General features: G+C 41.9%; 1 protein-coding gene across 10 annotated transcripts in view; it reads left to right on the plus strand.

Moving 5' to 3' along the window:
• The window catches only part of SH3D19 (SH3 domain containing 19), an 85,569-nt gene that overhangs the window by 36,582 nt on the left and 23,336 nt on the right, over positions 1-25,651 (plus strand). For 6 of the 10 annotated variants that reach the window (XM_038178008.1, XM_038178009.2, XM_038178010.2 and 3 more), the window contains 5 exons: positions 1,785-1,825; positions 9,054-9,096; positions 10,318-10,465; positions 10,745-10,946; positions 11,622-12,614. In XM_038178008.1, coding sequence (XP_038033936.1) covers positions 1,785-1,825; positions 9,054-9,096; positions 10,318-10,465; positions 10,745-10,946; positions 11,622-12,614 — 1,427 coding nt within the window. Of the gene's footprint in view, positions 1-1,784; positions 1,826-8,121; positions 8,163-9,053; positions 9,097-10,317; positions 10,466-10,744; positions 10,947-11,621; positions 12,615-25,651 lie in introns of all 10 variants that reach the window. The other 4 variants (XM_038178011.2, XM_038178012.2, XM_072037397.1 and 1 more) reach the window with 2 other exon arrangements.

The following is a 25,651-nucleotide window of genomic DNA, read 5'->3' on the forward strand; positions in this document are numbered from 1 at the left end:
ATAACTTGTAGGTTTCCTAATTTCCTGCAATAGAATTTAAGAAAATGTTGAATTTTGAGTATGAAGGTATTTGTTCCTCCAGAAGACTTCAGATTCGTTTTGCCAGACTTTAGTCTCCTTTCTACCAGTACTAAATATAATTAAAACCTTGAATATTGCAGTTACTCACAGCACTGAAGGCAAAAGAATAAAGTTTCAAATTTGAACATCCAAAAGAAAGAGTTTAGTTAGTAGGAAGAAAAAAAGACAAATCGGGTGCATCAGGGAGGGACATAAAACTAAAAGTGTTCCTTGAAGATAAGGCTGTATTGTGATGGAATAGTTTGAAGGAAAGCAAGAATCCTCTTCTGCTGAGAATGTGCAATAAAATATGACTGATAGAAATGTTTTCTAATGTGGCTTTGCTAGCTGCGTGGAGAGGGGCCAAGCCACAGTTGAACTGTTTCTGAAACCAGACAAATAGGCATTGTTTATCCTAGACTAGCCAAAGGATTTCAGAAGACAGTTCAGTCAGGGCAACATTCATTTCTAGTCTTAATTAGTTTTCTGAGCGAATGTAGAGGGAGGACATTTTTCATCCAAGTTCTTTGTAAGTGTCTCTTTCTTCTCTCCTGCAGCCCCTCCTTTTCTTCATCCCACTGGCAGAGCTGCAGCCAGCAGCAATCACAGGGGAAGTGCAGGCGGCGCCAGGCTGAGCGCTGCCCGTGGCTGTGCGCTGCGTGCCTGCCCTGTGGTCACAGGATGCTCGTGCCCTCCCTACACCAACCTTCCTGCTCCTACTCCAGCAGCTGAAGGCTCTGGTGCAGGGTTTCTGGAAAACGCTTGATTAGCATGTCTTTCTGCTGTAATTAAGATACCGTGTTAATTTGAACCACGTATAGTCTATTTTCAGCCTCTTAGAAGTGCTCAATATTCTTTTAAAGGCATCTCCAAGTATTCTTTACATATTGTATCTAAGAAAGAAAGAAAAAACCTTTTTCTGAAGTAGGTTTACATTTGTGGTTTGTTTGTTTTTTAGTCTCCTCTCTAACTTTGTACACATGGCAGGTTTATTTATATGTTCGTCAATTTAGCAACACTTGGTAAAAATGGTAATCTCAGGTTACTTCTAATGTGTACCTGCAGAAATAGTACAGGCTGCTGTATCTGTTAAATAAGATGTTTGGGAGAGAGACAACAGAAACCTTAGTCTTACCAAGAAAACAGATGAGTTGGCAAAAGGAAACATTTTTCTGTCCTTGTGTACCAACAATTTTGTAGTCACGTCTTCCTGTCTAACCCCACCCCTGAGTTATTACTAAAAAATGCAACTCCAAATGAAAGTGAAGATCAGTTGATAAGAAATTGTTAAAAATACTTAACAGAGGGGCTGTAGGTGTTTTCTTGGCTGTGTAAATTTTCGTTATTTACAGGAATGTTGTCATTAAATGCTAATAATCTGAGAGCATACACACCCACATGGGCTCCTCGCCAAGTTTTCCAGTCAAATGAGACAGAATGTGAACTTGAACACACAGTTGAGAGAACAAATGCTTTACAAAATTGGCTTTCTATCTTTTCAGAGTCTTTAAGCTAAGCTGCAACCTGGTTTTCATTAGAAGGGGTTGGGTGTAGTTGTATACTCCGAGAGTTTTGGATAAGTTTCTGTTAAGATAGCAACCTTGGGGATAAACCAATTTGGCAAGCCCAGTACAACGTATAGGGAACCTCAGATTGACGTTACATAGTTGTTTCCTCTTTGAGATTCTAACCACTTTGTAATCATTTGTTCTTTCTTCACTAAGCCAAGGACCCTTGTCATCCATAAGAGCAGCAATCAAGAGATGTAAGTCTATTTTTCTTACTTTTTGAGAGTCATAATATTGTAAGATTGCTACATCTTGATTTTTATTAACTGGTTAACTTTTTATGTGAAAAGAAAGCTGCTAGCAATGTCTGTCGTCTTTTTTTTTTTTTCCTCCTCGTGTTAGACCATCTTTTTGCTTTGCTGGTAGTCTGTTCTTTCTTGACAGTTACTAACATTTTCTTACTTGTACACTAGAGCATTCGTGTGCAGATATGATTGATCCATCTCTGAAGAACATGGGTTATATATGCTCAGTATTTCTCCATTGACAAAACAGAAGTTCAATTCATTTCAGGAGAATAATTTCAGAAGAAATCCGTAGCACCTTCCCATTTGGGACGGGATTTGTTGCATGCACATGACTCATTTCAAAAATAAATGAATAGTTTGTAATCTTGTATGAAAATATAATCTTTTTGTCCCTGATTTTTTTTAACTCCTCTTTCTCTTTCCCTGCTCATGATGTTTCCAGATAGAGAATTTCTTCAGCTGCATTCTCTGAAGTACTTTATACTGTTTCTTTTTCTCCCTTTTTCATTTTTATTTCATTTCTGTCGATGATTTCAGTTTGGTACTTTCAAAACAACCTTGAGGATTCTGCCACAGGGAGGAAATACATTAGTGTGTATGATTTGTTTCTACTGATTTGTTTCCCTCGATCTATTAGTAAGGGACTCATTAGTATGGATTAGGTTGGAGGTAGTCAAAGGGGATCATGAAAGCTTTATTCAGAGCAAGTCTACATGATGCTGTAGTTAAAATGCAGCACTTCATCTGTGCTATTGCTGCCACAAATAGGATACTGGAAAACAGAGAGCACCAGATCACAGAGGGCCTTTGTCATGGAGTCAGGAATTGATTCAGACTGTCTAAGCTCCAGACCCTCGTCCAACTGATAAACTGTGTAAAAGATCATTAAGCAATTGATAGATGTATGGTTCTGAAACTACAGTAGCAAGAGATACCTTCTTTTGAGGCTTAGATAAAAAAAAAAAAAAAGTTCAAAAATTCTAGTAAAGAAGCCCTGACACATATGCAATATAATTATACTTAATAATATTAATATGTGAATAACCATGATAAAATATGAATAGTATGTGAATTCTACAGATGATAAGCTAGAAAAAAATCTCCATGCCCATATTATGGCGTTCTATATGAAACTATGGCTATATATGTGTGTGTGTGTGTGTGTATATATGCCAGTAGCCATACCTGAAGATGGATCTAAGTTAAAAATGGACCCTGAATAATTCCTAACTCTGCTTGCCATTAATCTGGAAAAAGTATGGTATTCTCTGGAGCAACATTTTTCCCAACAGTGCTAGAAAATTTTTTTCTTAATCAGAGCTTTGGTGTGCTGTTCGCATCTAATTTTCAAGAAACACAACAGGTATCTGCAGGGTTTCAACTTTCCAACCTATGGACAATGCTTAAACTTACTTTATACTGCTAGGTCTCTTCCTGTCTTGTGGCCAAAGAGGAAGAGGGCTTATTTTCCTTTTGGCCACCCTGACTGCAACTCTATATAAGAAGATGGTGTCGTTTTTCTTCCGTTGTTTAATAGCTCAGTAGAATCCAGAAAAGTGAGCCCAAGATGCTTGAAGAAAGCAAGCACATGAAAATGAGATGTTCTCAGGAGTCATTTTTCATCTGAACTCTTCAGGAGTTACCCCTGGGTTTTTAATGATGATCTCAGCTGAGAACACACCTCTAAAGCCAGCTCACAATGAAATCAGGGGAATGATTTTCATGGACACCCGAGACAGCCACATGCCAAAGAAAACAAAAAGGAGCAAGCTAAGTGTTGCAGTAGTGATACAAAGGGGAATGGGGCTTTTGCTCGCTTCTCCACTCTTCCAGAAGAGGGGGGCTGCAGAGGCAAGTCTGCTGCCATAAAATATTGGAAGAACCTGTAAACTTGTTCCATCCTCATTCTGTCCTAAGCAAATATGTGGCTGAATGAAGGATGTGTAACAGCTTGTACGCGCTTTGAGGCTGTGGCTTGTCATTTGGCAGGTTTGCAGCCGCTTTTGGCTGTGCGTTTTGTTTGTTTTCATTTTTGTTTTGTTTTGCTTGGGGGCTTCCTAGGTTCTGTTGGCTCCCATTTTTTCCTAACCAGATCAATTCCATGACCTCATTCTCTCCCCATCTGCACAAACATTTGGGCTGGCATAATGCAGGGACTGGTGCAGAGGCAGGAACATACAGCCCGAGGAAAGGTGTGGGAAGGAGTGAAGTATCTTCATAAATCGCTGCTGTCAAATTTGAGTGAAACTGCAGGCTTTCCCGAAGGATGTACTTAACACAGATTTTATTCAGCAACAATGCCAGCCTCTCTGGTGCCCAGCAGTTTGGTCAGCTGTGGGAAGGTATTTGATCTCACTGTGGGTGGGGAGAGGAATCCCCATCATGTTCCACCCCACCTCCGCCCCAGATAATTTTTGACCAGTTCCCTCACTGAAGTTGTCCAAAGAAGAACTGGAGCGAGGAAGGAGAGGCAGAGAACAGACCTCTGCTAGGGGGGCACGCTCCTTCCCCTGTGCTGCCAGTGGTCTGAGCCCAAGGGCAGGGGCAGGGAGATAAAATGGACAAAAACCGTACAGAAAGTGCTTAGTTTTACATGTATTTACCATTCTGAACTCACTCACTGTGGGGTCGTATAAGTGCTAATGTTGGTTCAAGAGAGGGAACAAAAGTCTCTCTTTTGAAGAGGAATTGGGCAGCATCTCTTTTAGCTACATTCAAGCATTAAATCAGCGTAGCTCTAAGGTCAGGCAGCCTGACATTTCTCTGAGGAGCCTGGAAACAGAACTAGAAGAAAAGGAGCAAGACCTCCCCCTTGTGCCAAGAAATATGTTCAGGAGAAAAGCCTCAAGCCTGTTATTTCAGGGATGTGTGAAAATTTCCCAGTAGTTTGAAACTCTGCTTCTACATAACTAGTGTTATCAGATCTTGGATGAAATTAGACTATCACAGAATCACAGAATTTTCTAGGTTGGAAGAGACCTCAAGATCATCGAGTCCAACCTCTAACCTAACACTATGCTGGTTTAGGCTTGAGGATTACCTCATCATTTTAGCACCACCTGAAGAGTGCATCTCTGCATGCATGCAGCACCCTCACTATTGCAAAGGCCCTAAGCGTGGCCTCTTGCATAGAAGCAGTCTGTCAGCTCTGCTGGTGTATTACTTAGCAGGTAGGGGAAGGAGTGTTTGCTCACAGTTGTGGCTCTCTCTGAGACCGTAAGGAATAACTTTTATCCCCGGGCAGCTATTCAGGGAGAAGAGTAACTTCTCAGTCTAATGGTCTGCTTACTTCATAGTATTAGTGGTAGAAATTTCTAGCCTAGTGTTGGAAAAGCATTGAGGGAAGCTGTAGTTTTAAATATTAGCACATTTGCTTGTTGGAGAAAGTAATATTATTACTTTAAAACCCATTGATAACAGTTAATATGAAGGAAAATTGAAAGGATCGTAAAATCATTAAGGTTGGAAAAGACCTCAAAGATATCAGGTCCCAGCGCGCCCCAGCCACCACTATTACCCACCAAACCATGTTTACTGACAGCTACGGGAAGGGACAATAAATAAAAATCATCAGAAAAATTTGAAGCTTCATTTCACGCAAGGTTTGGGCTATTTGAGGCTATGGTTCCAATCTGTAATGGGAAATGGAACTTGCTTTTAAAGCAGTGTGCGGTGACAAAGCTGTTCAGTATTTCATACAGATTTGCTAATGGAAATATACAGATATTATTATGCAGTGTTTCTTTTGTGGAAGCACTCAGTGCGCACAGCAGGAGGCTATCTCTGAGCAGATCCTTGAATGAACTTCATAGTTTCCTCTATATTGCCTAAAAAAGTTGCCTGAAAGACTGTGAATTCTAACCCAGCTCTTTTCAAAAGACTCAAAAGTGCACGCCAGACTTCAGTTGCCACCAGCTCATCTGTATCATTGCGATTTACGAGTTTGTGGTGTAAGGGCTGTTAGAAAGTGTGCTTATACGGGCATCTTGATCTCAGAGCTTAAAGTGCTTCCAGCCCCATAATCGGCGTGTGTTTCAAACAGAAATGAAATGCCAAGTTTGCTTGAAAAATACAACCCAGAGAAGGAACTGTAGAGGAAAAACATTCTCAAACATAAGCATCCAGCACAGGCACTACCCTGCGCAGCCAAAAATATTTAACCAGCTTTATCCAGTGATTTGTGTACAAAGAATGAATCTGTAAGTCACTCATCTGTTCCCTGCTTACAGTATTACCATTAATCCTTTACTCACTTCAAAACTGCTATAATAGGTTAAAAACTGTTTGTTTGCTTTTCTGTGGAAAAACATTTGGATGCCTCATTGACACTCATGGAAATAAATATCTCTAGTGACAATATTATGGGTCGATTTGACATTCTTTCTTTCCCTTGAGACCAATAAAGTTATAAGAAGAAAATGTGTGGATTTTATGTGCTGGGTTTTCCTGTCCCACCCCTTCTTTAACCACTTTGCTTACTTTTTACTTAAAAACCACTAAATATATACTCCTGAAAATATTAACACTTCTCGCTCAGAGCATTTCTTAGTGTAGAAGTGGGGGTTTCTATTTGTCAGTATGCAAATCCACACTGAAATAATTTTTTATTGACTCCCCTAATGGAGGAAATGTGTTTTTTTTTTTTTAAAAAAAAAAAAAAATCTTAATGCTGTCATAATTTGAAATCTGAAGGAAAAATTAATAGCATGCTTTTTCAAGGCTATCCCCAAAGGGAACGAAGAACAGACTTACAGCATCCAAAGACCGCTCCTGCCTTGGAACTCCAATGAATGCTTGAGAGCAGAAGATGCAGTAGGTTTCAGCTCTGCTCCTCCTGTGGATTTAAGAGCTCACAAAGTAAAATGCTGTAGGAGTGTGGTTCTAACAAAAATAGGAAAGCAAAAAGAGGGGAGCGATTGATGGAAGGAGGGATGAATTTTGTTGAGGTCGCTAAGAAATGCTCATCTTAAATGCTTGTGCAGATGATTCCATGAGTGTTCAGGACTTTTTGTTTCAAATAGCAGAATGGACACATTTTGAAAACATAAATAATGGTGTAGGTGTTGTTCCTTTTTGAAAGGATGTGTTTGTATCTACTAGTGAAGTTATTTTTATATAAGTAATGTTAATGTGGTGCTTTGATGTGAGTTTACTTGTTTAGTTGAAATTTTTGTACAAAAATATTTGATGGGTTATGTAGATTTGTATGCCCCACTGTAGGGTTTTTTAGCTTCTCTTTAGAAAGTCAAAAGGTCTTACAGATATTTTTATTTGTTCTAATAACTTTAATAAACAGAATTATGTCTTGGGTCTCATGGGAGAAAATAGTATGTAGTCTTCATCAAGAAAAGGAGAAAGATCGGAAGAAATTGACAGGTTTATCAGTTTAGTTTTACATCCCTCGTTAATTAGCTTTAATTTCCTTACCATTTCTTTTAATAGCCTTTACCATTTGGGTGTACCCTGAACAGTTATTAAATACATTTACCAAATGAATGCTTCTTCCAACCTCTTTGTAAATCTAAACTTGGAATAGGTTGGTTTGGTTGTTTGGGGTTGTTTTTGCTTGTTTAATAGTCTTCCCTTTAATGTGTGGGTAGGATGAACGCTGTGTTAAAATCTGTGAACAGCAAAGTGAAGGTGAAGCGTCAGTTATGTCGGGGATTTCTGTTTTTTACAGAACTGGGTTAGGAGATGTGCAGTTATGGCTAAAACTTTGAGGTATGCCTTTTACCTCAGTCAGCATGCCTGACTGTACCTCTGTGTTAGGGTGGGTATTGTGGGATCCCAGCTTCTTGCCGTCTGTATCAGCTTCTCAATGTCACATAGTATTTTTGGAGAGGAAAAAGCACAGACCCAAATAAACCACGATTTTAAGCTAAATAAAGCATTCAAAATAGATTGGACTTCCCCTCCCCATGTTCCTACAGTGGCACTTTGTTGAGCAATACAGTGGAATTTTCCATATTCAGTTATATTCTTCATGGTTAATTTATGGCAGGCAAAACATCTGAACACCCATTGTTAAAATCAGCATGGAACTAGAAATAAAATCTGATTTATTTCAGTTTTTTAAGACACTGTATGGTGAATAGACATTACAGTTGTCCTTTTAAATCTTTGGCACGTGCGCTGTCCTTGTGTGACTAACCCATTTGATCACGGTTTCTGGCACTCTGGAGCCTTGTTTTTTTTCTCCTTCACCCCCTCTTCCTCTTCTGTAACCCCTTCTTTTTTTCCTCTAGCACTCATGAATAGTGCACATCAAAAATGCCCCGTGGAAGAGGTATGTCTGACACACAACTCTGCGATTCTTAAATCAAGTGCGCTTTGCTGATTTCAGATTCCAGCTCTGAGCCTTTGGCACAGGAACAGCACAATCGTCAGCTTCTGCACAATAAGTCTCTACTGCTTCCTAAATTGTCCTTGCTATGCCAAAATCTGTCCCTCAGATAATTTTCTTTGCCCTTAGAAGACATCAAAATGAAAACATAATGTGGCCATTGAAAAAATCATTTGAATATAAATATGGCAAAAAGAAAAACTAAGGGGTCAGGATTCACTTATTTTGCCTAACTTAAAGCACTTTTTTTTTTAATGTTGCTAACCTTTAATGCACAAGAGATAAAACTTTAGGAAACTTTTTTTTCCTTTTTACATAAAGGAGGGTGAAATATTTTCTTAGATTTTGTGCCTTAGTACTCTTTCCTTCTTTAAAGCTAACAAAAAAATAATTTAATAAAAGAGGTAAAAGAACACATCTCAGAAATGAGCCATCAAAAACAAAGCCAGATATGCTTAACACTTCTCTGTTTTATTCATGGATTGTTTAAGCTAAAGAAAAACAAATTTCAGCTCTAGGGTTGCAATGCAGGAGACAGGAACATATGGCAAGGAAGAAGGATGGTCTCTCTTGATGGTATCTAGAACACAGAATGACTTAAACTGATGATGAAACCATGTCCTAAACCTTTTTAAAACCTTCCCCTCGTATTTAATACAAATAATCTTTTTCAAAACCTTGGCCAGTCTTAAAATCTGGAATTTATGATCGGATGCTGTGTGCTCTCTGTCTCATTTGTGGTGGCTTGGTATGGGCTATGCTGTTACCCTCATCTTACCGCTGTGGTGGTACATTTTAACTTCTTCAAAACTTCTGTTTCTTTTGTTTAAATAGCTTCTCGGACTTCTAGCCATAGTGAACAGCAGAGGGATAGAAGGTAAGATGCAGTTATTTATTTTGCGTTTAGATGTTTCTCTAAAACTTGTTCGATTGTGTCTTATTACCTTCTACATCGTTCTCCTCTTTTTTTTTTTTTTCCCTCATCCTTTTTGTGTTTAAAAATAAATTATACTTGGAATAAAATAAAAATACTGTGATGCTTAAGCACAGGGTGGACTAAGAGTTTGCGTTTTCTGGTCAAGTGCTGTTTGTGTCCTCAGAAAAGGAATACAACCAACCAACAAACCTGTGTAGAACTGTTTCACTTTCCTGACATCTATTTACAGGATCACTTCACAATGAAAATAAGCACACTTTCAGTTCTCATTCCATTTTCTCAAAAGATTTGAGAAAGGAGGTCACCAACCTGAATAGCTGGTGAACCGAGTCTGCTGTTACTTCAGGTGTGAAGGAACTGCATCCCCCCTGTTTAAATTTTTTTACGATCATTTTAGAAGTTATGTTTCTGCAGTTTTTCTGATAGCAGACCGAGGCTTCTGTAGCAGATGCTTCATCTACTCACAAAACTCACTTCTCAAAATGCATCTTATTCAGGATTCTAGATTAATCAGCAGTGGCTTGGGGGCTGTATCTGGGAAACAGAGGCTCTCGCTGCAGCTTATCCTCTAAAGCAGTTGGTACAGTAATAAAACAGCGGCAGTACCTAGAGGTCCTAAAAACCCATGGCAATCCCTGTTATGCTAGATGCTCTAAGCAAATAGGCCCTGTCCCAAAGGCCTTATGAAGTGGGCTCTGGCCTTCCTGTAGCACAGTTGGAGGCTTCTCCCGAAGTCTTTGGGGCAGACAATCTTTCAGGTAGCCAGCCAGAAGCAGATTTAACTATCCCACTGTTTGCACATTGCAGCAGGCTAAAGGCACATGCATGATTAGTTCTCATTATCCCATGAAGACTGAGACTACTTTCATCTAATTGAGTTACACTTGTATTTAAGTACTTTAAGCATGTAAATTATTTCACTGAAGCCAATAAACCTACTTTTTGGCTTAGTCATTTAATTAGGTGCTTTGAATGGAAGCCTAAGTGCTTGTTAGAAAGGTCAGGTAAGTTGCTTTGAAATCGCAGAAAGATATCTTTGGTTAAATCAAAAAGACTTGAGCTGTTTTGATTTTCCATGCTGAGAAAACCTTGGTCTTTTACATTTAAAGAAACTATTCTAAAACATTTTAGATAATTATTCTCATTTGCCTTCATCTCTAGGCGTCCTGAAATTACAATAGTTGCTGCTGAACCCCTCCGGCCATCCTCCTGGTTTCCAGGTGCAAGCCCTGTCGCTCCTCAGGGATTAGGATTCCCTTCTTCTTCGTCTCATGCTCAGTGGAGGACAAATGAGCTTATTCCAGCTGAGGTGAGCATGGATTTACGTGAGGTGTGTTTGAATTATAAAGGTAAATGAAAAAAAAGGTAAGAAGAGAGAAACAGTATTATCACTACGAGTTTTTGCTTGCTTAGGCTTTCATGACATTGAATAATAAAAGATAGTGCTCTTTTCTTCTGCATACATTAATTTAGCATTTTTAAATTTACATGTATATTTATATATATTATATATTTTTTTGTTTTGCTTTTTGTTTTTTAAGGATCACATCTGGACATACATTACTATTTCTCTCTCTTTGTCTTGTAGCTTCCACCGTCTTATGAGCAGGTGATAAAAGAAATTAATCAAGTGCAAGTCAATACAACAAATAACAATAATGCTGCTGCTTCTAGACATACCACTACTTCTGCAACACAAACTGACTTTCCAGAGGAACTAATCAGCCGTTTGCCAGCAAGTAATGTAAAAAACAGTGTGCCTGCACACTGGGAATCTGCAAGCTATCCAGGTGAGATTTTTGGATTTCTCATTCATAAAAATCTTAGGCTGTTTCTTGAAGATGTTCTTCGTTATTGATCTGTGTAGCAATTAACATGAATAACAGTTACTTTTCTGGGAGTGATTGATGCTGCAAATTCCCGCAAAGCTGCTCTCTTCTGAAGTACTATTGCATTCACGTTTAGACTACAATTAAAACTTCTTCTGCAAGGAAGATGAGTAGTATCATGTGTCTTTATGACTTTACAATAAAAACCTTTAATGTTTTCCTCAATTCAGCCATAAGGGCAATTGCTTTGGGGCTAGCAGACCTCAGATGTCCAATTGGAGTAACAGCAGTTGCACATTCAGGCTGAAAAGTAACTGGCTGGATGTGCAATGCTCAGCTGAGGAAATCACTGTGCTATTCCTTGGTCAAGATGTTGCTTGCATACCCTTCCGGCTGCAAGCTAAGAGGTTTTGAACTCACAGCATGCAGATGCTGTATGTTTTAGCAATCTTCAGCTTCTTCCTGGAGTTCATATATTTTTTTTTTATTTTTTTTTTAAGAAAGAGAATTCCAGTTTCACAAGCAGCACTAAGTTCTGAACAAAAATCATTGTTTCACACCCTAACGATGATAAAAACTAATATAAATCAAGTGTTCTAGAATAGATAACTGAAACCCTTTCTTTTCTTTTTGTAGGGCAAAGTCCTCTGAAACCTCCTAGGCCTTCTGCATCTCTCCTGAATAGGTCTTCAGAAAATGAGACTTCCTTAATAGGTTTTGATGTTTCTGAAGGTCAGAAGCACCAAGAAAATCCCAATGCTGTGATATGTCCTGTGCCAAAGCCAAGATCAAGAAGCAATCTCAGACCTGTGGTCAAAAATACTGAAAGTCAGATAAGAGACAATGGGGAAGAAGTGAACCAGTCTAACACAAAAAGACAGCAACCTTCAGCTGAGCAGTCATCTGTGTTAGATGATAGCTTACTAGACAATCATTTGGCAGTGGACAGCATGAGTACAGGAAAGAGCCAAAATAGTATTGTTTCAAGGATCAAAGTTTTTGAAACCCAAGGAACTAATGATACCTCAGGATTAGCAAAGAAACCAGAAATTGCGCCTCGTTCATTCGCCCCAAGACCTGTACCTGCAAAGAAGCCAGTAGTTGCTCCAAAGCCAGGGCTAAGCAGAGTTTCGGGAGATTGGGATGCATGGACAGAAAGCAAATCAACACCTTCTTCCAAGGAATTGCAGCTTCAACCTGAAGCAGTTGGGAACAGTGTTGCAACCAAACCTGAACTGCCAAAGAAACCAAAACCTGGCCTTGTAAAAAGTAGTAGTAGTGATTTTCTTGATACAAAGAGTGGATCGGTTGCAGAGAACGATGGACAAAAGAAATATCCTGTTCCTGCTCCAAGGCCTCTCGTTCCTAAAAAGTCACCTAGTGCAGAAAATCCTGCCTTTTCTTTGGCCACGCTAAAACCAATTGCTGCACCCCCACGGGCTCCTGTATCTCTCCAAGAAAAAGTTTCCAAGTCTCTGGGGGAATTGTCACCTGCAGCCAACTCCTCAGCACCCACTTTGCAAAGTAAACTAGATGTGGAAGGAGATCTGATCAGTTTTGATGATGACGTTTTGCCCCTGAGTCCACCTTGTGTCGTTAAAGATAGCATCAGTTGTGAAGCAGCAGCAGGTAAGAAGAAAAAGTTTTAAACTGTCCCTGTGGTTACTGTTTGCAGGTGTCTGATCCTGTGTGAATTGTGTCTTACCTATTCTGCCTGCTTTGACAGGGTCTATATGTGCATGAAATTCTTTGTTTTCCATTATGTCAAGAATGCTATGAAATTACATGAGTTTTGGGACTTGGAAGGTTTTCGGGCTGTATAAATCTCAGAAGTTGCCTGCTGGATTTATTACACAATTACTAAAATAATGATAAAAGACTTCATGTTACACACCAGATGTTCCCTCCAGAATGTATCACAATTCTCTCTCAGAAACTTGGGACATCTTATCTCTTGCCATCTAATCTGCCTAATTTATTAGAGTGCCTGAAGCTCTGTAGTGGAAGTCTCCTGAGCATAGTATGTTTGTAGGTATTGTTCCATTAGGTCATCTAGAGAAGCAGCAATGTTTATTATTTAGGGAGAATGGTGATCAAACACACTGGAATACTCTGTTTCACCAGTGGCTATTTATTTTCTCTCCCCTATCTTTGTCTGTTGTGTTGTCACGCAACTATATGCATGTTATGCAACTTCAAATTCTTCTGAAAAATTAAAAAAGTTATTTCATACGGGTGGATTAATTACTACAACTACATCTCTCTCATAAACTTAGTTTTATTCCATCAAACAAGAGGCCAGTTAAGGCCATTTTATAAAACTATGGTTTAGGTAGCTTAAGACACAAGTGGGTGTTCAGCTGTCACTGAATTTAACAGCACTGGGGTTTTCCCTCCTAGTATTCGAGTATATCAGATTTAGCACACCAACCTCTTTGCAATCCAGGGAGAGCTCTGCTTTAAAACAGATGGCGTGTCATACAAAATGCATGTTTCAAAAACTATGATTTTTAAATCCCCCCCCCCTTTTTTTTTAACCTCATTTATCACTAAACATCTCATCACTCTGCAAAGAGACACCCAAATAGTGTGTAGTTGTCAGAGTAAATCAATATTAATGATTGTTAGCAAGTATGATTTCTTTACAGGTAGTGGATTATATTGTTAGCTGAAGTTCTGACTTGTTACCATGTTGCAGGAAGCACGGCCGAAAGCACGACAGACACACAGTAGAGTCAGATCATGCTCCATTTTATTGCCCGAATAGCTTAACTTTTATAGAGAACTTAACAGGGGTGGACAGTGTTTCACACAAGATTATTGGTCAAAAGCACTCAGACAAACAACTGTAAGAAAACAACCCCACCTGCAAGAAAACAACCCCCTTGTGATTAGCAGTCACATAGACCTTGTCCTTGAAGCCAGCTACTGGTAACAATATTTTTCTGAGTTCCTCAATTGGGCGATGTGGGAACACTGTCATGGGAACTTCTCATAGTTGCCCTGGTAGCTTGGTTTGCTCAGCTACAGCAAGCCATGGGATTTTTGCTGTTTCAAGAAATCTCTCAACAATTCCCCCTTCTTCTTTTGAGCAAACCAAGCCCGACACAGCAGTTTTACAAGTGACTCTTTAGCTATACTTACAACACACAACGATGATTACCACCACCATAAACCAAATCCTTAATCCCCTTGTGACTAAACCCAGCAACCATCTACACCTTGTTTCAAACAAGTCAGTGAACCATTGATTGAAAGGATTGATACCATACTGAATCTTTCTCATATGCTCTTTCAGGAAAGTAATGGATTTGTGAATTGACTCATTATGATCAGAAAGGTTTAAACAGTACATTCCCTTAAAGTCCTCACACCCATTCCTTTGAGCCAAAAGCAAGATGTCAATAGCAGCTTGATCCTGTAAAAGCAGATGTCGCAGACTATTTTGATCTGGTAACATCTCCTCAAGTATCTCTGTCGTGGCATAGGCTTGCCTCTCGGCCCAGCATTCCAATTTTTCTAAGTTGTTACGTGCGGCCGCAGATGCCACTCTAGGCACTGAAATTGCTAATGCCGCTCTAGTTGCAACCCCACACAATTCAACATTATCATTGCAATCCAATGCAAGCAATGCCCATTTATGTCTGGTGATCTCACGCAACTGTAACAAGCTAGGAGCAAATACAGTGAGTTTATCTAAGTAACATGGACATCTGATAGCATTTGCAGGGATACCTTGCCAGGCCCCATCCCCACAAATCAGAAGCACATCAGGAGGTAAGGCCAAAGCTGCACAATTGTTCCAAACACTGTAGTTGTTACCCCTTGTCTCCATGCTACAAACCCCTAAACCCTGCTTAGCAGCGTCATTGTAATCACAGGTGTTATTTGTGTTTTTGTACCAGTATGGCCCTTTCCCGGTTCCTGTAGCAGGATTCACCTGATAGCCACGGCTACGTTCACATTTGTAGCCACCTTTCAGATTGATACAGATTTGACTACAGATACCAGGGTTTTGACATTCATCAATTCCACAATTTCTCTTTTCTACAAAGTCAAACCCAGCTGGACAGTCACATTCATGTATGTTGCATTCCTTCAGGGGCTCAGCACCCCAGTCCTTGCAGTCTCTCTGCTGGTTACACACTTTGTTGATATCTATGCATTCTCCACTTCTGCACTTGAATTTGCCAGGTCCTGAGCACTGAATAACATTGTCACAGTTTGCTTCATCAGTGCCATCCAGACAGTCTCTCACACCACTGCACTGCCTACTCCCATGGACACAGTTCCCATCTTCACATCTGAACTGGTCTGGCCTGCAGGTCTGAGAAGGGCAGTTAATTTCATCACTTCCATCCTTGCAATCAGGATCTCTGTTACGGTCTTTTTCACCATCACATTTCCAGGACACCAGGATACACTGGGTTGACTGAGGACCACAGCTGATTTCATTTACCTGGCATGTTCTCATATAACACAGATCAGCAATCTCATCAGACCCATTTTCACAGTCCGGATCCCCATCACACTGCCATCTGTTTGGCACACACTGACCACTGTTGCACACAAAGTCAGATTCAGCACACGTCTTCTTCACACAAGCACTCTCATCACTGCCATCTGAGCAGTCTTCACATTTTGCTCTAGCACTGTCGGCAGCAGTGCACAGGCAGGTGAGGGCGAGCAGCAGGCAGAGCGCCCCACAGCGCGGCAGTGCCTGCCGCCGCCCTGCACCTATGTCACTTATACTATTCCTATTACCCGTGCCGTCAGTGTCAGTGGCATCCTCCTGGTACCGTTTCTGTCTTTGCCGCCCCTTACTCTCCCCCTTTTCTTTTTGCCACTGACCATTCACCACAAATGGATACGACACATGATTACTAGTTAGGAAAGAGAGTGTAACGTCTGCTATACGGCTGCAGGCAGTGCCGGCTGCAATCCTAGAAGCTGTTTGTGAACGAGCCTGCCGGTGGTCATTTGGCAGTGTAATCTGCGTCTCTGCACTCCTGCCCCGCAATAGAGCTAAATCGTCATTAATAGTCCATAGACTGAGGCAACCCCACGGAATGTTATCCAGAAACATAGTTATAACACCGATCTGGGGACGAAGAGTCTTTTTTGCATTGCAAGATAAACCTCTTATAAAAAGAATGCCAAAGAGAAGCAGCACAGCCGCTGCTGCCTCCATGGTTACGTCAGACAGGCTGCAGGGTCCTGATGTCCGCCCCTCTGCTCTGTGCCGACTCGCCACACGGTGAGGGTCGGCTGCCGTTGTCCACTGATGCCTCTGGTCTCCCATAGCAACTCGATCTCGGATGTCCCGCATCGCACCGTGATCACGTCAATTTCCCGCGGCCCTCCGCAATTCCACGTCCCGCCGCAACTCTATTCCCCGCGGCCCTCCGCAATTCCACGTCCCGCCGCAACTCCGTTTCCCGCGGCCCTCCGCAATTCCACGTCCCGCCGCAACTCTATTCCCCGCGGCCCTCCGCAATTCCACGTCCCGCCGCAACTCCGTTTCCCGCGGCCCTCCGCAATTCCACGTCTCGCCGCAACTCTATTCCCCGCGGCCCTCCGCAATTCCACGTCCCGCCGCAACTCCGTTTCCCGCGGCCCTCCGCAATTCCACGTCCCGCCGCAACTCTATTCCCCGCGGCCCTCCGCAATTCCACGTCCCGCCGCAACTCCGTTTCCCGCGGCCCTCCGCAATTCCACGTCTCGCCGCAACTCTATTCCCCGCGGCCCTCCGCAATTCCACGTCCCGCCGCAACTCCGTTTCCCGCGGCCCTCCGCAATTCCACGTCCCGCCGCAACTCTATTCCCCGCGGCCCTCCGCAATTCCACGTCCCGCCGCAACTCCGTTTCCCGCGGCCCTCCGCAATTCCACGTCTCGCCGCAACTCCGTTTCCCGCGGCCCTCCGCAATTCCACGTCCCGCCGCAACTCTATTCCCCGCGGCCCTCCGCAATTCCACGTCCCGCCGCAACTCCGTTTCCCGCGGCCCTCCGCAATTCCACGTCTCGCCGCAACTCCGTTTCCCGCGGCCCTCCGCAATTCCACGTCTCGCCGCAACTCTTTTTCCCGCGGCCCTCCGCAATTCCACGTCTCGCCGCAACTCTTTTTCCCGCGGCCCTCCGCAATTCCACGTCTCACCGCAACTCTTTTTCCCGCGGCCCTCCGCAATTCCACGTCTCGCCGCAACTCCGTTTACCCGCGGCCCTCCGCAATTCCACGTCCCGCCGCAAAAACCCCGTTTCCCACCGTTTTCACGCGTCTCTCAGCGGGAGTACCGCGTCTCACCGTGAGGCGTGTGTACCGTGTGTCCGGGCCGGTGTCCGGTCTGCTCAAGCGCCGGTCGGATGGGCGCTCCGAAGTCCCGACGGCGCGGCGAGATCGCGGCGCCGCTGGTCCCGGCGCCGCCGGTCCCGGCGCCGCTGGTCTCCTGGTCTACCTGCGTTCGGATGTGCCGGCGCCGCTGGTGTCCCGCTGCGCTGCGATGTTTGCCCCGGCGCCGCTGCGATGTCCGTGCTCGGCTGCAATGTCTGCTCCGGTGCTGCGATGTCCTGCTCCGGTGCGATGTCTGTTCAGGTCCTGTTCAGGTCTCCCGCTGCGATGTCCTGTTCAGGCCCTGTTCAGGTCTCAGCCTGTTCGGGCGCCATATGTTGCAGGAAGCACGGCCGAAAGCACGACAGACACACAGTAGAGTCAGATCATGCTCCATTTTATTGCCCGAATAGCTTAACTTTTATAGAGAACTTAACAGGGGTGGACAGTGTTTCACACAAGATTATTGGTCAAAAGCACTCAGACAAACAACTGTAAGAAAACAACCCCACCTGCAAGAAAACAACCCCCTTGTGATTAGCAGTCACATAGACCTTGTCCTTGAAGCCAGCTACTGGTAACAATATTTTTCTGAGTTCCTCAATTGGGCGATGTGGGAACACTGTCATGGGAACTTCTCATAGTTGCCCTGGTAGCTTGGTTTGCTCAGCTACAGCAAGCCATGGGATTTTTGCTGTTTCAAGAAATCTCTCAACATTACCACTTCCATTTTACGTTGGCATAAAAAGCCCAAGGCAGATGTAGGAAGTCCCTTAAAGCTGTAAACTGTTCAGGTCAACATGTACAGACATACAAACCTCAGAGCAGCTTATAAAAGCAGTGAAATAAGGCAACAGAAGGTCCTGCAGGAGAGGTGATTAGCTCTACAGGGATCCACATCCTCTTTTTTCTTGGACTGATGGGCTTCAGGAGCACTGCAGAGACCGTAGCAAACCTAGAAGGAAGGAAAAGTACCAGGTGAGTGGAGAGGAGTTTTGAAGTGTGTGACTGACAGTACCTAGCTGGGAACAGAGTTCAGATCATCAGGTCTGGAGACTGCAATTGTACAACAGCCACTGTGCATGTGGTGGTTTTAGAAGAAAGTTAGAAGCAGGAGGGATGATTCTTGGTTTCTGTGCATTTGAGGGAAAACTTGTAGTTTCAGCCTTTTGATGATTAGATGCAATAAACAAAGGGAAAATGTAACTTCCAACTAGAAGGCAGCAATGAAAGAGAATTCTTACATTTTGAAAGAGAATAAAAAGGAAAGTGATGTTTTGGCTGTGTGCCCTAAGAGTCTGCCTTTCCCCCACCCTGAAAAAATATATAATGATAATTCTGTTAAATCAAAAGTTCAGTCATCCCAAAGAAAGAAAAAATCAGCTTTCATGTTGAAACTATCATCTGAATAACACTTCTGTTAACCATAAGAATGGAAAGTATTTTCTTCTTAATTTAATCAAGAATAACACCTAGGATTCCAGAAAGGTTACTGATTTCTGGAGTCTGTGATTTTATTCATTTAATAAAATGGCATTTTTGCTGCAACACCTTCGTATGTAGATAAGAAAAAAAGGTCTGACAGCATTATCATTTTATTACTTTGTAAAATTAGGAATCCTTCCAGATTTTTGCAGGCATTTGTGAGCTGAAGATCATATGCTATACCCTTGATTACTAATGCCATGCTAAGTCTTGACAAAGCATCTACAAGAACAACACTGGCTTTCTGAAAAATGAGGCAACGCAGAGCACTAACACTAGCTATTTCTCATGTTCCCATAGGAACAGCTTAGGATTTGCAAGATGAATCCACAGTAAAATGTTTTGTAAAGGCAGGAAGAGAAGCTGTAATCCTGCTCCCAATTCCCCAGACCTTTGTATTTCTTACATATTTGTCATTGTCATTACTTAGCAAAATGACAGCGCTCTCCTTGTTGTTATGGCAACTCTAGAAAAGGAGAAAGGCTTTTATGCAGCGGTGTTTGAAACTAAGCACCAACAGATTTTTGTCAAAGAGCAGTTTTGCATCGCAGATTAGAATGTTCATAATTTTTTTTTTCTGATACAGCACAAATGCATCTGGGACTTAGACTAATGTAAATAGATTTGGACAGAGATTTGAAAGGAAGAAGGTGAAGCATTCTGTTGATGGTGGGATTGGTGCAGAAGTTGAGGGGAGCATCTGGATGAAAAGGTGAAACACAAGCAAAACCAAATGGTTCTTCTAGTGCGCATTGAGATACAGGGTACCTGTATCAAGATCACTTTCAAAGCTTTCAGCACCCACTGTGCCAGTTGAAGTCTGACAGAGGCTTGACAGCTAGGAGATTCAGAGGTAAACCATGGCAGAACCTTGCATCCAGCTCATGTCTCCACTGCTGGCCCAAGGGAAGTGGCAGGAAGGAAAAGTCAAGAATGACAAATCTGTGGAACAGCTCCTTTCATCAACAGCCAGAATTGATGCCAGTTTTAAGTGCCCGCATAATTTTGCACTCAAAGGCTAGAGATAATGTTCAAAGGCGTTTGTATCCTAATGAAATTGCTCCTGCTCAAGCCAGTCACTTAGAATGTGAAGACGTCTACTTGGGACCATAAATCTTGACATGTTAATGCTTTGATGACAGTTGTGATATTTTGAATCATAAGGGATATTTTTACACTTCAGTTATAGCTGGTAACTGGGATTTGTGCGGTTCCATAAGGTTACAAGTTTCACTAATGTGTCAGGAGGAATCATTTCTGGGTATTCCATATTTAAAAAGGCTAAGAAATGAAATCCTAGTGTGAGCTGAGCTGGGTAGAAGTTCCGTGGCTTCAGTGGATCCATGATTTCACCTGTAACTCCCATCAGTCGCTATGTTAAAGCATGTAGTGTGCCTGCTTGTTCAAGTCCTGAGATGGAAAATAAGGTAACATTCAAAATATGTGCATTTAGAGCACATATTTAAATTAAAACCTGGAGGTGATTTTGCTACAATATTTTAATTCTTTCTTATGTGTAGGAAGTTCTTCTTTTCCCCTTGCCTTCTCTCTTTCTCCAAGACATCATATAGTTCACTGATCGCTCTATTCCCGATGTACCAGAACTTAATTTAAACCAAATGTTTTGAAAAGTAATTCAGAGAGTGTCTGTCCTTATGAGGAGGCAGTTTTCTGTTTTATTTTCCTCATATTAATGTACTTCAATTCTAACAGTAATGCAACGGATGCATTTCTTATTTCTTTTATTTAGTTACTTACTTCCTCACAGTATAAAAGTTCAGTTCTGCCTGTATGGGCAGAAAAATGACCAAACCAGTGATTACTGTCTATTTATATATGTTGTTCCTTCTTGTGGCATGAATGGTGGCATCTGTGTGATATTGTAGCCGATTCTGAAAAACTGCTGCCTGAGTAACTCCAACTTTGTCTTCTGTGGGGATATTGCCCAGCTGCTTGTTTTTAATTGCTTCCTCAGGAAGGAACAGGAAAAAAAAAAAAAAAAAAAAAGACCTAAAATGTTTGTAACTGGTAGATTACTCCAGACCTATCTTCAAAATAATGCAGTTTTTCTCAGTATTCTGCTATGTCACTCCTGATGACTCTTGTTGTGGTTATTTTAAATTACCTGTCTCCTTTTAGACTTGCTGCCCAAGGTACCATCCCCAGAGCAGAGTGAGCTGCCTCATCCATTTCCATTTGGCTTGAGCCCCTGACAAAACAAGATGTACCTGAAGCCATTTTGGAGGTAGCTGGAGGCCTGTGCTGTGCCCTCTTGGTTTTGCTGCGGCGTTGGCCATCTCCAACACAAGTGGTAGCAAGCATCCATTGCCTCTTCAGGCCCTGCAGATGTTTGCATAGTGAACTTAAGCTGGACCCCCAAGGAGCTTGTAGGTGGCTCCGCTCTTACTGCAGGAGAAGGCCTTATAGCCAATTCAGGAAACCCATACAAATTTTAAATCATAGCTTCGTAATAGGTGATGAACCCTTTGGGTTGTAAAACTCAAACAAATTCACTTTTGAGTTCCGTGTCGATACATGTTAAGTGGTAACTTGCAAGTAATAATGTTCTTAATGATAACCTTCTTTAATGATTAAATGTTTATTTTATAACACTTAAAATGCAGACATCTTTTGATCAGGAAGGTTGTCAAAAAAACAACAAAATGCTTACTTAAAAGAAGCATTTATAAACAAAACAGTATTTTTTTTCCTTCACTGAAAGCATGCAAAATTATTCTGAGAGGCTAGACAAATATTTTAAAAAACATCATACATTCCTTTGTCCTCCAAGTTTTCATTAAAAAGATTTTGTATGCCCTACTTTCTTCCACTATGGATCCTCTGCTCTGGAGATTTCCAGCTTGCTTGTTTTGGGGCACTTGAATCTCTTACCAATGAGCGAGCATTACTATTGTCAGGCAAGAACAGGTGAGGCTGTGTTTCTTAACCTCTGGGGTAATCTTGGGTTTTGGTTTTGTCACCCACTGCATGACCAAACGCCCTCCAGCATCAGATTTTTGAAGTTAGACCAGGTTGTGCAGCCAATTTTAGCAACGTCACCTCATAGCTGACCTCTTCTGGGCAGGAGGTTGGATTAGAGACCTCCTGAAGGCTCTTGCAACTTCACCTACCCTCTTCTTACCCTACCAAAATAGATTCAATAGTCCCCAAACTCTTATGTTGTAACTGGTGCTGGTGTTAGCGGGCCTTTTGTGCCAAAGGCAGTGCAATTACCGTCACCTCGAGTGGTTCACTGCTAGCTTGTCCACATTAAACTGTTGTGCTTTTTTGAAGCACACAGGTAGTAAGTGTGGGCATTCAGGCAGTTTCAAAGAGAAATGTCACAAACCTGATGATAGCCAAAGCTTGGAAAAGGTCTGTTTATAACTGTCTCTGTGCACTATATAGTGCTGTAGTTTTACACCCTATAAATGCTGGTATTGCCGTTAAGTCTTACAATAGCCCAAGAAATGTTGCTGTTCCACTAGTGGATTTCATTTTGTTTTCAGCTTTCTAACGTCTGGATGAGGTATTCCATTGCTCTATTAAAGACATCTTGTGTTTTTAACAAGACTTAATACCAGATCTTCTATTGCATCTTTTACCAAATTTTAATGATACCTTTTGGACAACATCCAGCTCTGCATAATTCTGTGACTTCATGCATTTTGTTGTGCTGATGGCTCCTTCTGCACAATCTGTGTATATCTTATAGACATCATTCATTCTTCATATCAGACTCATTTTTCCAAAGTAATGATTGCTGGCTTCGAATTGCCTTGCCTTTCACCAGATGTCAGCAGCGAACAGAGAGCAATGCCTAGTACCTGTGCAAGTGGTTCCCTGTATTTCCTCCGCTCTGAGTAGCAATAAATTTTGCCAGATAAATTCTTGCCATCCGTAAGTCTTTGTACAACATTTTTTTTTATTTTACTAATGTGTGAGAAGTTGGAAATTTCTGTTTGGGCGTCTGGACCATCTTTCTTTTTCTGGGAGGAAAGAGAATCCTCAAGAAGAAACTTCTGAAACTTCTGCTCTGGTGGTGTGTGCTTTTGGTACAGCATAAGTAGATGCAGAAATAAAGCTAATGCCTTGGCAAAAATGTCAGAAATGCTACTTAGATGTAAAGGTTGTTATGTGTAAGAGGTTTTTAGTAGCCCACTCAAATACCTGCTGGACTAATTGTGCCTATCAGGTATATCAAATCTCCCAGGCCTGATGCAGTGTAAATCTGTGAATGAAGCAGGACTACGCAGTCTGCTCATAGCAGCTACTGAAATAACTGAGCTAGTCGTGAAAAGTGACTGTGTAGGCTGGGGAGAAAGAAATCCTAGAACATTCTGATAGCAGGTTTGCTTGTCTCTGCTCCATTTTTAATTTTGAAATGATTTCTGAAGCAATATAAGGTCTACTCCTGAATGCTGCGTTCCTTCTATTTGCATGACCCAGCCTCCTCTCCTACGAGAAATCCAAAGAGCCTGAGTTGCACCTGAGCTTATATTTGTGTTAGGCACAGCTGACATCACAATGAGCCTAAATCTCATTGTCTCTTTTTTTCATTATTATTTTTTAATTTCCCAGTCTGCTGAAAGACATGGATGTGATCAGACCATGGCAATTTTCTATGCAGAGGGACCTGAAGATTGCATATTTTGAGAAAGGCAGCACAGACTCTGTAATTCTCTCTGGGTCAGAAATACCATTTCGAAGAATAGTGAGCTGGTAATTTCCCTGATGAAAAGAACTGGGAAAAACTGAGGTTGGGAAAATGGCTGATGCCGGAATTCAGTAGAATACACGGTCTGATCTGACTATTTATGTTTGCAGATAGGTTGAAATTCAGAATTTTCAGGAGAGGTCAGACTTTTGGTATTTCCCAGTGTTTCTTAAGCATGGACCCCATTCCTGTTTGGGATGCTATCTGTCAGACCTGCAGTGGATCTCCAGGTATATTACTAAGAGGGGTCTGTTATTGAAAATCTTCCCCAAGTGTGAACTAAATCTGCTTCCACAAAGCCAACAGTGGTTTTGCCAGGCTGGGTTTTAATAAAACAATTGTTGGTGGGGGTTGGCCTGCCTTCTTCTCCTGGGAGCCCCTGGTGACCCTGATGATAATTACGTTCCATGTGAAGAGAATGTGTGAGCTTTGCCTGCAGTAGCTTTTTTTTTTTTTTAATTTTAATTAAACACTGAAAGTAGACACAGTTGCATACTACTTCTGTAGTGACAAGTGTTGTAATGTCAGCATCAACACATTTTACACTCTGCTGTTTTTGCGTACTGAGAGTAATTCTTGCAGGACTGAAGTTCTTCACAGTAGATGATATTATTCTGTGCTTCCAGCGTACCACATCTCATTTGTCTGGAGAGCCCCCTTATTGCTGCTGAGGTATCTGTTACCATCTCACTATCTACTTAAAGACCACCACTACATGCTTCAGAAAGCTATCCATTTTCCTGTTCACAGGGACGAAAGCTAATGCTTTTTCTGTAACCTGCTGATTTCTGATTTTAAAAAAGGATGGTAAATGGAAGTGGTAAAAAAGGCTCTCTCCTAAACTGGTAAAAGAAAGAGATGGTACATGGTGTATTTGGATACACGACTTTCATTTGCCTTACCAACAAAGCAGCACAGTAATATATGTTATCAAATAAGCCTTTGAAACAGAAGCTCCAGAAAAGTGAGACCCAGAGAAACACAGGCTTTAAGCATCATTGTAAAAGTTTAATAAAAAAGATCGATTGAAGTCTGTTGATATGTGTTATGAAAAATGCCTTGCAGACTAATTTCCTTGAGCTGAGAAGCTTTAAATGAGTATGTTAACAATTCTGTTTTCACACTTCCATGAATTATGCTCAAACGATGCCCAATTGTTGTTAAACAACATAAAAATTTGATATGCTGTCAGTCCCATTGCACAAAGCAGCGCAGCCGTTTACTCAGCCAATTTCTGCTGCAAACCCAGCACTGGGGAATGGAATGACACAAACAAGGTAATGAGTTTTAAGCTAATTATGAGGTGACAACAGTGTAATTGAACATAAGATAATGAGTGGAAAACTAAGGTTTGTAGAACGGTTTCCTTGGCCTCAGGTTGAGAATGGCAGAAACTGAGACTTAAAAATAACTTTGCCCAAATCTAGTGATTTAGAGACTGCAGCCAACTGCTGAATGGTCAGGAAAGCCATCTCCTTGCACAGAAATGATAGCAGCTGACAACCAGTACTTTTGTGCACTTGTAAATCTCCCAAATTGAAAGAATAAAGATATGTGGTTGTTTGAGGTGTTCAGGGTATTCCCGTTTGGTGTTATTCCGTCTGTACTTCTATGAGATGGAGGCTTTGGACAATTATTCCCTCACCATCCATGCAGAGCTTCCTTCCCCTCTGCAGAAGGTTGGCCTGGGAGGTTCCCTACGGCCCTGCTGTGTCCAGGAGCCCGCTACCAGCCTTGCTCACCTTCCCATGGGTACCCTTGGCCTCAAGCTTCCCCAGGGGCCCCGCAGCCCTGCTGCCCCTATGGGTGTACCTGGGCTACAGTCACCAGGTAATTGACTGAGAGCAGAGGAAACCCTGCCTTGGGCTTTCTTTTTTCAGTGGCACTCAAATCATTCTGAACACCATCATGCAGTTAAGACTAGGTAAATCTTTTTGAATGCAATTGGAATTCTAGCAGTGTAGCTAGCAGATGTAGGTGTAAAGAAAGGAAAGAAAATGCTAACTGCAGGCTTGCTCTGAGAGTGGGTTTTTTACGTTTCTTGCAGCTACTGTACTGTCAGACGGCTCGCACCCCTGGTGTGGTCTGTGTTTTCCAGTCCTATAGCACATCTCTTGCTCTGGTGCAGCTTTCACTGA

Source organism: Anas platyrhynchos, chromosome 4, assembly GCF_047663525.1.
Source record: "Anas platyrhynchos isolate ZD024472 breed Pekin duck chromosome 4, IASCAAS_PekinDuck_T2T, whole genome shotgun sequence".
NCBI classification, from domain to species: Eukaryota; Metazoa; Chordata; class Aves; order Anseriformes; family Anatidae; genus Anas; species Anas platyrhynchos.